Source organism: Falco rusticolus, chromosome 8, assembly GCF_015220075.1.
Source record: "Falco rusticolus isolate bFalRus1 chromosome 8, bFalRus1.pri, whole genome shotgun sequence".
In the NCBI taxonomy this organism is placed as follows: domain Eukaryota; kingdom Metazoa; phylum Chordata; class Aves; order Falconiformes; family Falconidae; genus Falco; species Falco rusticolus.
The window spans coordinates 38409387-38426792 of record NC_051194.1 but is presented as its reverse complement, the minus strand read 5'-3'; the positions used below and the strand labels follow the sequence as shown (position 1 = coordinate 38426792).

The 17406-nt window shown below is 36.5% G+C and overlaps 1 protein-coding gene across 1 annotated transcript in view; it reads right to left on the bottom strand.

Annotated features, from left to right (window-relative positions):
* Positions 1–396: 396 nt before the first annotated feature.
* Positions 397–17406, bottom strand: part of XRCC5 (X-ray repair cross complementing 5) — a 53964-nt gene continuing 36954 nt past the window's right edge. Inside the window, exons 17-21 of the mRNA XM_037396346.1 lie at positions 10348–10457; positions 9725–9821; positions 7662–7729; positions 2723–2794; positions 397–1934 (exon numbers count right to left, since the gene is read on the bottom strand). Of these exons, the coding sequence (XP_037252243.1) occupies positions 1920–1934; positions 2723–2794; positions 7662–7729; positions 9725–9821; positions 10348–10457 (362 nt within the window). The 3' untranslated portion in view covers positions 397–1919. The remainder of the gene's footprint in view (positions 1935–2722; positions 2795–7661; positions 7730–9724; positions 9822–10347; positions 10458–17406) is intronic.

The following is a 17406-nucleotide window of genomic DNA, read 5'->3' as shown; positions in this document are numbered from 1 at the left end:
CAGGTAGCAAGGTGATCTATGAAATAATACTCCATTAACTACATTGTTTACTGCTTGAAGAAGCAATACTCTCTAAAAATGTGGTCAGCTGGTTCAAAAAAGAAACAAAAAGTCCTAATGCTCATTTTGATTTGCAAAGTAATTCTATATCCTGCCTGGTCTTGACCAAGACTTATCATCACTGTAAAACGGTAAAAAATATTTTATTGGGGTGTTGTGAAGTTTAGAGTTTGTAAAGAATAAAACAAGTAATTACACTCAGCTTCTGTAGAGGGATTTTCATGTTCAGTGTTTCCATTGTATGCCCAGAAAGGGGACTTTTGATAGTTTCTCTTAGGTACTGCATAGGTAGTTAATCATCTGATTTTAGCAAACACGGTTCTGAAGAAAACAAAAGCAAATTTTTAAATTTTTATTCATCAAACAAATCAATAAAATGTAAAAAGAAACCCCAGCCAGTGTTATACTCTATTAACTGGCCTCAAAAGACATTAAAAAACATGGACCGACCAGATACTTCTTATTTACAATTCTGAAATCTATCTTCTCTATGCTCTAAAGGTCTGGAAAGATCACCTACTCCCTGCCATTTGCATCCGAGAAACCCTTTCAAAGTCTGCATGAACTCAGCCAGGATAGGATGTAAGACAGGAGAGAGCAGGTCACTGTATAGGGAGGCAGGGGCAAGAAGCAATTGCTGTTTCCCACACAGGAGCTGTTGTTCAGTATGAAGTGCAGATACTCCAAAACACTTTTTAACTACAGCTCATGATATTTTTTTTTCTTTTTTATGATCTTCATACCAGTTTGCACAGTATGTTTAAACATTTGCAATAGTGAAAGAACAGCTTTTAAAGGAATTAATGTGGTTGTAACAAAAAAGCGTATCTGTGAAGGTATTATGGGTGTCTCTCCAGGTCTGTGATCAAATCTGAGTATCTCTTTCTAAGCAGTATTTGACTACTCGGAATGTTCTGTGTAGACAGTACTCCATTTTGGTTACCAATGTTAACTGTTATCAGTTACCTATCACAGGTGTCAGAGTACAGCTTTCATGGATTGTTCTGCTCTGTGTTAGCAGTTATGTGCAGTGTATGAAATGCAGATAATTGATTCATTCATCCTTCTAGCATAAGGAGTATCTACAATAACTGTACTAGTTAAAAGTCTAAAAAAATCAGAAATCCCAGCACATGAAACAGGAAAATGTATAACAGAAGGGGACAGAGAGTTGAGCTGCTGTTGAGCTGACAGCATAGAGAACCTGTAGTAGAGATGACTATAACTACTGATTTGGGTACAGTATGGCAAGATCAGCACACTTGGCTTTGCTGTGTGCTTTAGATTCTTCTGTGTATTTCAAATTATTACTTTGTGACTCCCCGGCCTAGAATTTTTTTCTGATAAGCCTTTGTGGGCTTTTTCCCCCTCTATTTTTTAATAGGAAAAGAGCATGAAAATAGAGACTTTTTCCTTTCTCTAACAATAATGCTATGGATTTACATCCACTAAAGATTCAGCATTACCTGGTAACCTCACTGTTGACATTTCTGTCTTCCTTCCCAGGTAATCCAAGAAGAATTTCAGGCGCCAGTGGAAATTCTCATTAAATTTAGTAGTGTTTAGCTGAAAGCAATACCAAGGATAAGCTAGACTCAGTGTGCTAAAGAAAAACAACAGAGAGACGCCTTACAGGTAGCATTACTTCACAAATACTTCAGATTATTTCAACCTTTTGTTCTACTTTTCAAAAGTCAGATGACATTTATACCAATTGGAAATGTTTCTGGGACTTCCACTCTCAGTCAAGAAAATAAAGACGGATATACTGTCTTCTCATCAGCATCCTCTTTTGTGCCCCATCTCATAGGGAGATCTCTTCCAAAACGTTGCTTGTATAGTCACCATATACCGCCCAGTCACATCATGTCCAGCTGCAAATAGTAGAAAAAGATTTGGAAGAAGCAGCACTGAATTAAAGTTATTTCTTACATGTGTTTAATGCTCAGAAAACAAAGCACATTTGGAAATCTTTATTGTGTAACATAAATGGACTGCACAGAACTTAATACTAAACTGCTATGAAATAAAAACAAACCTAAAACTCTCGTCTTCACATAATCATACACGAAATTTATAGGTTTAAAAAAAATGCAGTCCGAAAGTACAAATCTGCCTGTAGTAAAAACGTCTTTAAAACTGTCTACACCATCAGCTTAAGCCTTGGAGACAGATTTGTAATGACTCAAATATGTTAAAAATACCTAAAATATTTATTAAAAATCCTCTTGAAATGCTTGAATTTCAGCAAGTCTATATAGAGAGGATTGAGAAGATTAAAACACCTTTTTAAAAATTATTTTCAGTTTTCAACCTGCATAAGTAGCTCTTCTAGATCTATAAGCTTTGAGAATACTATTATAATAAATTATAACAATCTGCTATCAAATTAACAGCCTCACTGGCTCTTTTGACACTAGCGGACATGTTTACCCTACATAAACCCCTATGTTACTCCATAACTTGCCATTATGAAATTATACACCTGTTTATGTTTTACAATAGCAAATAAGTAATTCCATGTGGCTCTTTTCTGATTAAATTCCTTAGGTGTTTTCTAATCCATGCACTCTAATCTACTACTTTAAGAACTGTTCTCTCTCACTGCACCTTTCAGTTACAGTTGAATTCTAAAGCCACATCATCTCTTCATGGTACTCACCAAATCATCAACATCACCACCATCATCTGTGGGAGGCAGAGTTTCATTTTTCTTTTCTTTTGGAGCCAAGAACTGAAAATACAAAAGATATCTGTATGATACTGAAAAAACTCAGACCCTTAATGTTAACAGAATGTCTCCTTCCTATATCAAAACAAAACTACCTTCAATTAAAAATTATGAAGGAAGGTTGTCCTGGTTTTCACCCTCCAAAATCATCTTAAACTACAGGAAATTTTATAAGACTTGCTTTTAAAGGATTTTATGGTGAAGTGTGTTGAAAAACAGGTAAAAGGATATGGTTCTTCAGACAACATACGGTTAAGCTGTAGAATACGTTGTAAGAAAGATGCTGCAAGTATTAGTCCCTAGCCTCACCAGGAGATGGGGAAAGTTCATAAAAGAGAAATCCTTTGAAGTCTACTAAGTCCACAGAAACACCCTCAAGCACAGTAAGTACTTGAGACATCAGTGGCCGGAGTCTGAGCCTGTACACTTTTCCCTACCCATCTGCTACTGTCCACTGACAAACATGAGATTCTGGGATAGATGGAATTTTGTCCATTACAGTATGACAACCATCTTTATGTTCTTAAAGATAATTTTTAAAGTAACATTTTATGTAGCTACAAAATGCTAAAGGGCAGCAAACTGCCCCACCACTGATGTGATTAAATACGTAAGCTGATCAATGGCTTGTTTAGCGAATTTCTTAAGTACAACATTCTAGCTCTGTGTGGAACTTAGAAGTTTCCCATTTAATTCAATTAACATTTAACAAATGAACAAAGACATGAATTTAAAAAAAAACCTCAAACACGCAAGATAGTTAGAATGCCAGTCTTTAAAAATAGAAAATTCATTATGTACAATTCTATTGCCATAGCTGCTGACACAACTCACCATATGCCCGTCACTTAAAACATGACTTTCATAAACAGAAGATCAAGGTAAGTTGCCCGGATACTATAACAACCAGAACCAAACACACAGACAATACCTAGAGTACAACCACCTCTGAATTATTCTTCTCTTGCCCTAACACAATAGGGAAAAAAAATTAGCTAGAATGGTTGAAAAAAAAAAAAAACCCCCAACAAAAACCCATAAACAAATACTTGACTCTTGCCTAAAAAGCATCCAGTTGCCTACAATTTTATTTATGGTCTCTTTACCGATATCCTTACCATAAAATTATAAATTTTCTTTTTCTTATTAACATGCACCAGAACAAGTACACAAAGCCAGGAGCAACCCTGCCCCAGATAAAAAAACAGCTGCAAAAGCTGAGGAAGAAAAGCCACATTCCATGACTTTCAGTTCCATCATCTTTAATCCAGAAACAACTTTGCCATTACTGTAGATGAAAGAGAACAGCTAGTTAGAAAATAACCACACTAAACAGGCTATAAATACCCACTTTGAGTTTATGTAACTCTTTTGTATGAACAGCTGGCTCCTGAAAGCAAGCTACTGTCTGACCTGAGGACTTAACTGTAACAGCCTCTGAGGTTGTGTAGAAGGCCTGGGAGCCCTATCAGAGCACTGCCTATCTTTGAGACAATATACTTCGCAGTGTAAAAATCTTAACTATTATTTTGCGCAAACAAAATGTTCTGATCCTCCTCTAGAGCAATAACGACAGCTTTAGACGGGGATAAAACAGTGAGAAGTTACCTTGTGCATCCCATTTTTGGGTAAATACCAGATATCAAATCCACTAGGATGAAAACCAAATACATTGCTTTTGGTTAGCACAGAAGACAGAGGATGTAGACCACCTCTGCCTAGTTGTCTCATTACCCAAAGGTCAGACCTTTCCTACATCCCAAACAGCAACATCCAAGAGAAATGCAGAAAGCTTACTCCACAGACACTATTCATGTCAACATGCTGAGTTCAACTTACCATATAGATTTGTAGCTGGGGAAGGAAAAAAAAAAAAAAAAAAAAAAAGCGGGGGGGAGGGAGCGAAGAGAAGGTGGCAGGACTTGAAGGAACTGGAATTTCAAGATGCTGCATGTCTCTCTACCTTTTTTTGCCAGAAAAGTTCTCAAACAAGTAGTAATATAAAAGCACATACTATGAAACTGAAAGCTAGTCATTGTCAGCTCTGAAAGCCTTTTTGTACCAGACCAAGTTTCATTTTACAAAGTTAAAGGAGTACAGTGGGATTTCTGAAAGTAGCACATTTTTCAGTTTTCAAAATTAGCTTTCCCACAATAAATTAGGTAAAGAAAGCTAAAAGCTAAAGACATGTATGATGAAGATTTGTAATAAACCGAAACCTGAAGTTTCATTTGAATGCTGAACATTTAAAGTTGAGTTTTTTCCAAAACTTGTTTTACGTTTAAGCAAAAGCAAATTACATATAATAGTTCTGCTGAAATCCATTATCTTCCCCAAAGCAACTAGAAAAAGCACTTGACATTTCTGCTCTTTTAACCTATCATCCTCATGCTTTAAAGAGAGATCTCCACTATTACAGAAAGAAAAAAACAAACAAGCTTTCTAAAATAGTTTTTCTTAGTGGTAGGAAAATATGCATGGATAACCTAGTTCAACCAAAAAGGAAAAGAAAATTTTTACATGTTACCTCTCTAATAAGCAGCCTTGTAAGTCCTCCTTTCTCCTTCAAAACGCCAACCCTATAAACCCAAAATAGTCCTGAAACTCCTATCAGCTAACAATCTGTGTACAAAAGGCTTTTGTATCACACAGGACCACAGTAACAGCCAGTCTCTTGACCTACATGCTTGCACATTACCTGTTACAGAGGTAAAGAAAACTTGCATCTTACTCTATTGTGTGGTATTTTAAAAGATCCAATATAACCCTTTAGTGAAGGGTATCGCCTTCAGTAGAGAAAACAAATTAACCATTTTTGCAATCTACCATAGACCCAGGAAAATGCTGCCTTTGTATGACACAGGAAAGCTGTGGCAGGGTTTAACTGGACCAGAGAGGACTAGATTTTAGATCATCCCCCTAACCTCAAGACAAAATTTTCTATCCCTGCAGATATTACTCCAAAAATATGCAGTCTTCCATTTCTTAAGTAAAAAGTCATTTAAACCCTCCACAGGCAATGGCAAATCAGGGTTCTGTTTTTGGATCTGGGGAGTGTGTGCAGAGGTGGTTATCTAGTGAATAAGTGGGATTGCCAACTGCCTAGTTAGCAATCAGTACAACCCGTTTATTCTGAAAGTTAAGGTAACTGTCATGTTTGTTGCAGAGTTGATTTCATGCAATCTTCTTTCCCTGTTTTAAAGGGAAGTTATGGCTGTTGTTGGACCTTCAATCAATCACAAAATAATTTCTTGTATTGCAACACCTGGCTGACTGTAAGATGATGTTAAACAGCAAAGTAATTTGGCAGTCAATCTACAAATGCTTTGCTCCAGCTTAGTTTAGCAACTATAGAACTAGTCCTTGGCACTTCATACTTTGTGCTGCAATCCTATGCATGTACAATATTTTTTAGCCAGCACAAGCTCACAGTTAAGACTTCTTAATAATTTGCTGTAAGGTCTTCATGGCTAGGAGAGATTTCCTTAAGGAATGGTGGCTATTTCACACAGCATTAGCATGTTTTGAGCATCAATGGTATTTTCAGACTAGAAAGTGAAGTTCTTAAGAAAAATATTGTCCTAGGAATTTTCCAAGATAAATTCACAGCATTTGGAATACATAAAAATTGATACTCTTTAAAACCACCACCGGGAAAAAAGTTGCTCTATACAATTATATGTGATGGGAAATAGCCAGTAGGTCCTTCGTGACTAGAAAAAACATCATATTCTGTCACTCATACTCTGCACGTGTACTTAGCTTTCTGGAATCTTAGTTCGTTATCTTTTCACATTCATGACATTTCTGTGCCTTCTTCATCTTGAGGTGAATTGTTACAGATGAAAAAAGACGTTTCTAAAATACAACCTTTACCCACTCATTAATTCATTCATGGAGAACATACTTCTACTCCCTTTAGTTACTGCTAATGTAAGGCCTGGAAGTTGTGAAAAACAAAACACCAATGTGGCATATTTTAGAAAAGCTGCTTCTCTGCAAAGTACTTGGTGATTTTAGCCGCAGTTTTACCTTCAGGGGTCTGTAATACAGGGACTGCCTTTCTCCTAAACTATTTAAAATCATGGCTAGCAGCTTGATACAAGAATGCCCATCTTTCCTTGTCCACACAAATACAATTTTTGACAGCAGTTCTGAATTCTGCTTTCTTTCAAACAGAACGCACCATTTTGCCTGTTAGATGTCACTCCTTTGTAACTGTGACATCCTTCATTCATCACTGCAGTTTCTGAAATGTTATATTTCTGTAGAAATAATACCTGCAAACACTCCAAACTCCAAAACTTTTGTTTCCCGAAAGGATCTAATATGTTCACCAATAATAATACCAGCATAATCTGTTATGTCCACCAATCCACAAGAGCTGCATAAAGTGGAAAATACTGATATGATCACACATATGGTGAAAACTAGTTGTAACAACTTTATATTGCTACAGTTAACACTTTTAGACAAAAAAAAGTATTCTGATTTTTGAACTTGTGTGCTAACAGTAAGTTCACAGTTCTTTCTATGAAGGCTGAATAGTGATCTTGCGTATATAAATAGTCTATTGCTGTTTCACTACCCTAAGTTCCTGAAGTTACTATTCTTTATAGAGGATATTTTCAGATAATATCATCAATCCATACTACTTTCTAAAGACAAATTAAAGCAAATGCTGTGGCACATGCTAGGAGAATTATTTTTGCTCTGAACTGGGGCAATTTAAATTGTGTGGCAAAAGCACACTCTTCTTCCTTCACATGGATCCTAGTTCATTCACCCAAAGACTTACCCACATAAGAAAGAATCTCCTGTTCCACAGCAAAGGCTCTATACACATAGATGTTCATTAAAAAAATGATACCTTTTCAGCCTCTTCAGTAGTCACCGAACTTTCCTCTGCTTCATCTTTAGTGATCAAAGAAATTCTGTCTAGAAATATATGAGAGATACAAAAATATCATTAGAAGGCTTTCAAAAAATTCACTTAATGTTAGAAATTAAAAGTCTTCCAAATTCCAACTTCTGAATGTGCCATCATCACCAGCAAAAATAAAAAAATATTGCTCAAAAGGAAAATGTGACTTGCATAAATGAGTCAACTATGATATAAACTATGATATAAAAATAAATTAATGAGCATATTCATGAGCTTCTGGAAGTATCCATTTAGGAAACTGCTAATATTATGACAATCAAACTAATGAGACACTGAAATCCTAAATCACAGATAAAATGCTGAAAATCTAACAGAAATTACACTTCTAGTCATTCACAGCATGCTCTTAGGTCCTTAGAAAAATTAACTCCTAACATACAAACACTTATGCTGTGATTATCTACCCTCTGACTACCAAAATTGCTGGTCCTGCCCCGACTTTTCTCCTTGATTGTGGCAACACCACCATCCTTGGCAATGACCCTCCCCCCCTCCCCCCAAAAAAAATATTAAAAAAACTCAGTTACTTTTTACCACAATTGTTTTTCTAGTCCAGTTCATCACCTGGCTACACAAATGCTTGTGCCTGAATAAAGAAGTTGTGGGTGTGAGAGCAAAGAACAGTAGTTTGATTAAACGTTTCAGTAGCAGCAGAAGTGTAATGTCACCTTAATGTGCCCAGAGAACTACGTGGCAGGGTTTCATAAGGCAAGTGAACTTGTCAAATAGATCTGCCTTGCTCCTAAGCCACTAACTCACATCCATCCTCCTTTGGTGATTGCAGTTGCTCATGAAAAGGCCCAATGCATGCCACCTTTGGTAGAAAAGAGGCAGTGAGTCACGTGGCAAGAAGCAAGGGAAACAGAACTGCTTTTGGTAGCAGCAAGCGAAAAGCCATTTCAGCTACCTAGTGAGAGCAGTTAGATTATGCATAAAGCACCATGATTTTATCATCTTCTCACAAGAAAATAATCTATTTGTAAACCACCTCTGTATTTGTAATTTTTTTTCCCAAAAAACATAGTCTAGTTTGTCAAAAACTCTGGTTTATAGCAATCAAAAGTTATTCCAGCACTGCTTTGGAAGACTCAAGTTTCCTACTCTCAAAGTTTGTTTCTTTTTTCAAATTTCTTCAGAGAAGGTCCACTACAATACCAACTGAATATAATATTCTTTCAGTGTTGTCCTGTGCTGTTGTTTTGCGTTGCTAAACAAATTCCCATCTTGTATTTTGAAATTTGGACAAAGTAGACATTACAGAGCATCTGAAGTTTGTCACATTGAAAGGTGCTATACAAAAGCATATCATTGCATTTTATAGCACGTCCCCTAAGGAACACAGCTGGGCATTTAACAGATTTTCTTAGCACTAGTTCCAATAAAAAACAAGAGTATGACATAAAAGATTTTTTTACTCTACCATGTTTCATATTTGTGAAAATGTTTGTTTATTTATCACTTGCGTAGTCTCTGAATGTCTTTTAAAATTGCACTGCCATGTATCTCCCAGTTTAATCATAGGTAGGTGTGATATTACCACATATTCTGCCCTTCAGGTTGCTTAAATACAAAATGATCAGTGATGTATTTCAATGTATCTATGCCTTTTTTAAAGCTTAATTTGGAAGAATCTTTTTATATCTCTGCTGCATGAGTTTTCTCCATTTATTTTGAAATTCATCTGAAATTGTATCATCTTCTCCTTGCCCTTTAATTTGTGTCTCTTCTTCCACAATTACGTTACCATTTCAACAACACTTGGCACACCATTATGAATATTGCCGATATGAAACTATTAGTGCAAAAAAGGAAGTTACAATGTGAAATTTCTCCCCCCCCCCCCCCCTTTTTTTTTTTAAGGGGGCTGAAGGAATGAACCATATCAAAATGCTGCTCAGGTTAATTTAAGCGTCCCACTGCTAACAAAGTTTTCTCTTCTACAATGGATAGTACAAACAGAGATACTTTTTTTAAAAATGCCATCCTACCTTGTATCATGATCTCCCAGAAATCAGCTAAGGATTTATCTTCCACCTTTGATTTAAGAGCTTGCAGAAAATCATTAAAGCACTTCACCTTAGACAGCTGAAAAAAATAACAGCAATGACAAACAATATTAAAAATGCTAAAGGGCACTTTAGCGCAAATTTAGTTCTTTATGAAATTATCTAACATTATGCTGAACACAAAAATCACTACTGATTTTCGTTTTTATCTCTAATAAAACCAAGAGTTCAAATGAAAGATAAGCCACAAAAACTGCCTTTCAGAAAGCTAGGCAGACTTTCTTGTAACTAGCTTTATTGAAGAAGACATTCGTAGGATCGCTTCATTTTATTTTAAAAGCATCACATCACAGGCCTTCTGGGTTTATGTTTAAAAGAAAACAAACAGCAGCAAATAATATCAGAGAAGCTAGTCCCCATTCCAGTAAGAATAAAGAAACATAAAATGCAAATATATTTCTAAATTTTCAAATAATATAACCGATTTTAATCTATGAATCGATTCCTTTTGATGTAGCAATAAATTATCAAGTTTCTAATACAGCAAACAGGCCCATCATGTCTTCAAGGTGAAAGAGATGAGAGTTTTCACATAGTAACATTACCTTCATGGCCTCCTCTCGGAAAACTCTGATACAATTGATCCCTTTCATGTAGTACTGTGAACCTTTATTTTCCAGGAACTGATCAATGCGGTTTATCAACTGCTGACTCACTGAAAGACCAGGAGAAATAAATCAAAGAATGCACACCTTCAAGGCAAAAAAATATTTTTCCTTTACATTCCTCTTTTTCTATTTCACAGGCATCTAAAGAGTTAATCATACCCATACCGCCTCAAGCTACTCAAGTTGATAACTGTTATCTAAGCTACTGACAACTACTTCAGCCTCTCTGGAAAAGCTAGATCTAACTAGGAAGAAACCCAAGCCTGGCCAAGGCAAAAGTCTTTCCCCGAAAGCCAAGAAATAGATAAAAAGTGTTTGATAGAAAGTAAAACCAGAATATTGGGGACTGGGATGCTAAAGCTGAGGGTGGTTATTGTTCTACAACGCAAGCATATCCCCTAAACATCCTTTGAATAGGTGCATATTTCAACCAAAGAGTTAAATTTATAACGAAGGTGTAACAATGTCAAAATATCTGTAGGGTGACTGCAGTTAAAATACTACCTTGTTATTGAGTATATCTTGTCTCCATACAGGTAGTTTGATGATTTTTCATTAAGGCAATGCTGTTTATGATTATGGAAAGAAGTATTATAAACTGTGCGTGCCTGACAGAGAAAAGCAGAGGCAAACAACGAGACTCCCACCAAAAAGAAGGGAACACCAGTTTCATCCTTACTGTTGAGCTCCTAAAAGGCAGGTAGATGTAAAACGCTGCAAAAGTGACAAGCAAAACTGTCACCAAGAGCTCTGCAAGCCCAATTAAATTCTGCTGGATTTTAGTACTTTATTTTCTTCATTTTTAATTACAGATGTCGAACTGTCTGATTTAACCCTCTGGCAGATACCTCAGCCTGGGAAAAGACAAATGTGAGGAGGATACAACAGTGATCTATAAATCAGAAGCACTGTGAAAAAGAATGAATAGGGAGCGATAGTCCACTGCCTCTCTCAAAACAAGAGCAAAAAGTTGGGTTAAGGACAAACAAACAAACAAAAAGTCCCTCCCCAAACAAAACCAGTTAACCTCTTTACCATCTGGGGGATGCTACAGTTTTAACAGCTTAAAAAGAAATGCTTGAACCAATTCTTAGAACTCTTAAAAGAGGAACTCTATCAAGAGAGATCAAAGATGATGTTGCTATTGAGGAAGAAAATGCAGGAAAGCATTCTGGACAAGTCACAGCATATGCCTGTCGTGTTCTTGCACTGTTAAAGACAGGTCACTGGATTGGCTGAACCTTTAGCCTGACCTATAGCCCTTCTTACGTTCAGATGTTATGGGCATAGATGTCACTGCAAGTATTCTAGCCATGGAAACATCCACACAGAACATCATCCTCCAGACTGATGGAAGAGACAAGGACAAGTAAACACACCAAGAAGCAGGTATTTTTTAAATACTGTATTGCATTCTGCTCACTGTAAGCATACACAGCGCTAGCTGTTACGTTTATGTTCTATAAAATTCCTAATTGAACTGAATCTGAAAGACAGCATCTCTGAAAAGAGTGAAACAAGACATATTTGATATTCTCCCAATAGCTTTTGACTACAGAGTTTCTACAAAAGGAGACCGATAATGGTTCTGTCCAACAGCAGCTATCACACAAGAAAGTGTGATAAAATGCCTATTGCTCCAGAGGCGATCAGCTCACTTTTCATTTATTTTACCAGTAGCTGACAAACTAAATTGAAGTCTCACTACGTAAGCTCTCCAAGTTAAGTCAGTCCATTTTTTTCATGGTTAACAATTTTCTCATTAAATGTTCTAATTTCTTACGAATTGCACTAATAAAAGCAAGTCCTGCTGGTATTTTCAGTGGTGGTGGTGGGTTTTTTTTAATGCTGCCTTTTCATTGATGTGTTAAATTAAAACCCCAGGCACTCTGACTGTGCAATAAAAGTCTATTGTCAGAATGATTCCAGCATACTGCTTGAAATTATCAGACACTCTACTTCTTTTGCATTTATTTTTTTTTTTAAAAATCCCTTTCCATTTGATTGCACTGGCAGGCATCAGAAGTCTTTTTCCTTCTACTGACTGTGGGCTGCCTCCTTCTCAAATCCGTTGTAAGGAACCCAAAAAAACCCTATAATGTCTTACTAGGCACTGAAAAACCATAATATATGCAGGAAACAGGTTACACAGCAACAGTATTTTACACCAGATTCTTCTAACATCTTGAAACAGCTTGGCTGAAGTTGGGTCTGTCCACTGGGTTTCCCTTAAATGACAGGCCTATGACTGATGGATCTACAATAGATAAAATTCCTGTGTTCCGATTAGACTACTGAATTACTTCAGGGGGCAAAAGACAATACGAAAGACTGTGGATAAGGATTGTAACACGGAGTTCTCCGTAGCGGACTCTGCTCCTTTACACTCCTAGGTCTGAGAACTTTGTTGATTTCCTGCTGCCTGTCATCGCCTTTTCATTAATGTGAATCTCTGGGTTTGTGTGCTGCAAAAAATAGGTGTCCCCGGGTTTAGAGAAAGGGATGTTCTGCATAAAGACGTCTATTTAACTATGCTGTGGATATAAGCATTAACTCTGACGTGTCCCAGACAAATCTCAGGCACTGAGGTTTTGAAGAACACGTCCTAGAGTTACAAACTGACAACCTACTCAGGCCACTACTGTGTAACAACTTTTTTTTTTTCTCCCAACTTCCCTCATCCTACACACATACTGAAGGAAGTGAACTAACAAACTTCTACGTTTTGCATAAACTGTAATTCCAGCACTAATAACCACCTCATTCTGCAGAACATTGCAAGAAATTTTAATCTTCTGCTTCCTCCTTCTACTGTACCTGATTGGTCAGATAACAAATATAGTGATTAAAGGCTGGAGAACTACACGCAGAAAAAAAATAATTATCTTTGAACAGAAGATCTTTTAGTTCTAACAGAATTTAATCTCTTCGCCACTGGCATTCAGATACATTTGCTACACTAAAATACATTCACCCGTGCTGTTACTTCTTGTGAAATATGCCATGAGCAATTATATTCACTTGTTATCTCTGCATAGTTTCAGTACAAAAGTGTAGTTACGTTTTCATATTTTTTCAGTTCAGTCCTTAGTCTTGATTACTATGCCAACAAGATCACAGAATAATAATAGATAAAACTGTATTATAGTCCAAGTTCAATTATTTGGGGATTTTTTTTCCACCCTAAAAAAATTAATCAGGTTAAAAAAAAATATTCTGTAGATGGAAGACTCCTGTTGTTGTCAATCTTTTGATTTATCCACTGGTGGTGTTAACGATTTGTATTCGTGGACAGTGCTTAAAGTTAGAGTAACTGACAAATCAGTTAAACTACTTGATAATTTTTAGCTACTTCTCCGTAAGTATCATATTTTTGTAACTAAAAAAAGAGATTCTAAGCTGAAAATTGTCCTAATTTTTAAGGACTTCCTTTTCCTTTAAGCCAAGAAATAAGCATTTTAACATCAAGAGCTGCTGAACTACTCCAGTGTCCTATGAGGTGCTGTTCAATTTTGAAACAGTCTCTCTAAATGGCCTGCGGGTATGGATCAGAATGATTTAGGCTGGATGTCTGAAGGACATATGGACCAAATTCCCCCTCAAAGCAGGTTTGTTGAGGATCAGATGGGTCAGTGTTCCACAGACTTCAGTTCTGAGTAGCTCCAAAGATGGAGAGCCTCCCAGTTCTCTGCGCCCCTTTCCGTACTTGACTACCACCACTGCGAGTTCTTTTTTCTTTTCTCCCTATACATTTAATTTGAATTCTGTTTGCTGCAACTCAGAGCTTTGCATCTCACCCAATCACTATGCCCTTCAAAGACTAATCTGGCTTCATCTTCTCTGTAAAGCAGACATACAGAAAACTTCAAAGTGTTTTTATATACTCAAGTATTTGGTTTGCAAATACTCTTCTAATGACTGAATCATTTTCATCAAACCAGTCATTGCATTTGGCCTGCCTATCAGTAGAGCATGAATAGTCCCCAAAACACACAAAAACATCCAGTAAGATAAAAATGCAGGCAAACTGCAAAGACATATGCCAACAAAACCTGAAAGTAAATACTATTTTTATAAAAAAATTATCTTAGGTCTAGAAAGGTAGTTAACTAGACACATTTCTACAGAAAATCTTGCAACAAAATATCATTCTTGTTGCAACTGCTTAATAAATTCTCCCTGCAAATCCCTTATGCAGCATTCTTTTATGACACCATTCTTCTACCTGTACAAAGCATCCAGTGCAAAAACAGTATTTTACATGTTACTTAAGAAGCTATCTACATGCCATGGCAAAAGCGTGGCACCTCAGGAACAATGGAATATTTACTAAAATCTACACATGTAATTACTAACTCTCTTAATTTTACTTTTCTAGAAATGCCTAGGAATAAAAATATTAACACGTTTGCTATAAATATAAAAATGACAGTATGGCACAATTTGTCTCTGGACATTTTTTCTTGTGTCCATAAACTGTACAGTTGTCATTGCATATGTCTCTCTTTGTTTACAATCAGTAAAATAAAAAAAAGCTCTTTCAACTACAGGACTTCAGGCATCATGTTCTCAGATAGGAGTCCTGTAAGATGCAATGACATCTGGCCTATAAACTCACACAGAAAAATTGTAAACGAAAGAAAATACTATGCATGTGTCAAGACCTTTTTTTACTCCTCATTAAGACACCCTATCTTCTACAGAAGCCTATGAAAATACACCATATCAGACACCTGCTCTCCAGAAATGCAGAAATGGATGGAAATCTGTAAATAGTCTAACAGGATCCACTGATAGCCACGTGGCCACTCCTTTGGCATTACAAAGGTGGCGAGCACTCACTGCATTTGAGAATCTTCCTTGCAGCCACAGGAATGAAGAAACATATTGTACACCCTTGGGAGTAACAGATTCTACTCAGGCAAACTAATCTATTTTATTTGCATTCATCGACAAAAATGTCAGAAGCTGTTATCAGAAGACTGCCCTTTGTGATGACTGTGCACTTGTAACCTGCTCAAAATAAGACCTGCATAAAATTACATCTATCTGGCCATGAACACAAATAACAAAGCAAAGATATCTGGAGAGGAAACACAATACTAGTTACAAGAGCAACCAACACTAGCCAGTAAGCTGACACCAACGCACACAACTCATCACGTAAGCCGTAAGTGGGTCTTTACTGACATAAACTATACAGATGTCAATTAAAACCAAAGTTGACTACTGTTTCAGGAACTGAGCTTCCAGTCTCAGAAAATGTATCCCTAAGACCCTTACCAATTTGAAACTTCGTAAGTATCTTAACTTTATAAGATTTTATAAAAATATGTATTTACACATTAGTGACCCAGTTCTCAGTAACAGCAAGTGCATCGTTTCTCCTCCTCTAGTCTGCTGTGAGATGCAGCATCAGACATGGGCTAACTTGCACTTAGGCTTCTCCTACGAATGGCACAAACCCTAATCATCATCAAATCCCATCACAGCCACCTGCAGGAGATCCATCGGTACTCATTTTCAACAATTAATATACCATCAGGACTTCCTACAAGCTGTTAAAAAAAATTCCCCTTGTCATACTTTGGTCTTGATAACTTCATAATTTTGGTGATACACTTGCTGAAGACTGAAGAGGATGCGTGCCATTAACCTGCAGCTTAATTAAAAAGCCACTGTACTGTCAGTATTTAAAGTACAACTGTCCTTAATCCTACAACTTCTCTATCCACCCAGAAAAAACACACTCAATCAAACAGCTGTAAGGTCTTTCTCCTTCCTATGGAGGGAATCTCTTGCTATTTTGTTTTAAAATGAGAGTGTAGACTATTCAGTTTGGGAGACTACGCTGAATGCTCCTTTTCTACAAGAAAGAAGGAAACCAGGATGCAACCTAGTAGTTCTCCTACCTGTATCCTGACACACAAAATCTGATTTTTTCTTAATAAACTATCTGAATGCCACAGATCGTTCTTTCCTGCAAAGACGTTTCACAATTCACATGTTCTAGCAGAGGGAAAAAAAAAAAGTCTCATAATTAAATATGATATAAAATTATATTAAAAAAATATATCCTTAGAACCACTGAATAGTTTTAGGGCAGAGTTTACTATTTACATAACCAGAATGCAATACAGCAAGCCATTAAAAACATGTCTGTAATGTTCTATGTATTAAGGTACCTAAAAGGCTCTAAAGCAAAAAAGAGATCCTGCAGAGGAAAAAAAATAGTATGCAGAGCATGGTTTTGTTTATATTGGCTTCTATCTCTCCTTTAAATGGGTGACTGCACTACATTCTAACTACACCTTATAATTACAGAGCAGATCACACATAAAATAAAAGCAGATTGCTCAAAATTTCAGAAGCCATCTGAATATGTAGTGCAGTTATCCAGCACAAGTGAAGATATTTAACCATTCTTTAGTTAAACCATCTTCAAGGGTAATCACTAGACTTACTTCTGCCTTAAAGCTTTCCAACATGATAAAATTAATTACCGTGACAAAGTAGTCAACTGTTTCACAGTTTCTGTATTCTAATACATTGTACAATGCTTTTTTACTGCATCTTAATATATCTGAGATTTGAGAAAACAATTCTAAATATTTTTTCAATTAACAATTTCTTCTGGATCTAATGCAAATCCATGTAAAAAGCTGGCTAGCTGGTTTATAGGTCTAGAAATTCTGGAGACAAACAGCTATGTAGGCTTTAACAGTCTATCACAAATCAAACAGCCTCCTCAAACAATGTCCAAAAGAACCACAGGCCTTGTTGAAACACCTAGCTCCTCACTTCAGCACCTCTACAAATCTTTCTCTTTGAAAATAAATGCTATTCAGCAAGTAAGGTATCTTGCCACAACCTTCAAATCACCCTTTAAAAGAAAAATGGACCCCACCCACATTATGCATTCTTTCAAGACACCTTTAGATTACATGCACCTGTGTATAGCTATTCCAGTAGGGAAATACCACACAAACAAATGAT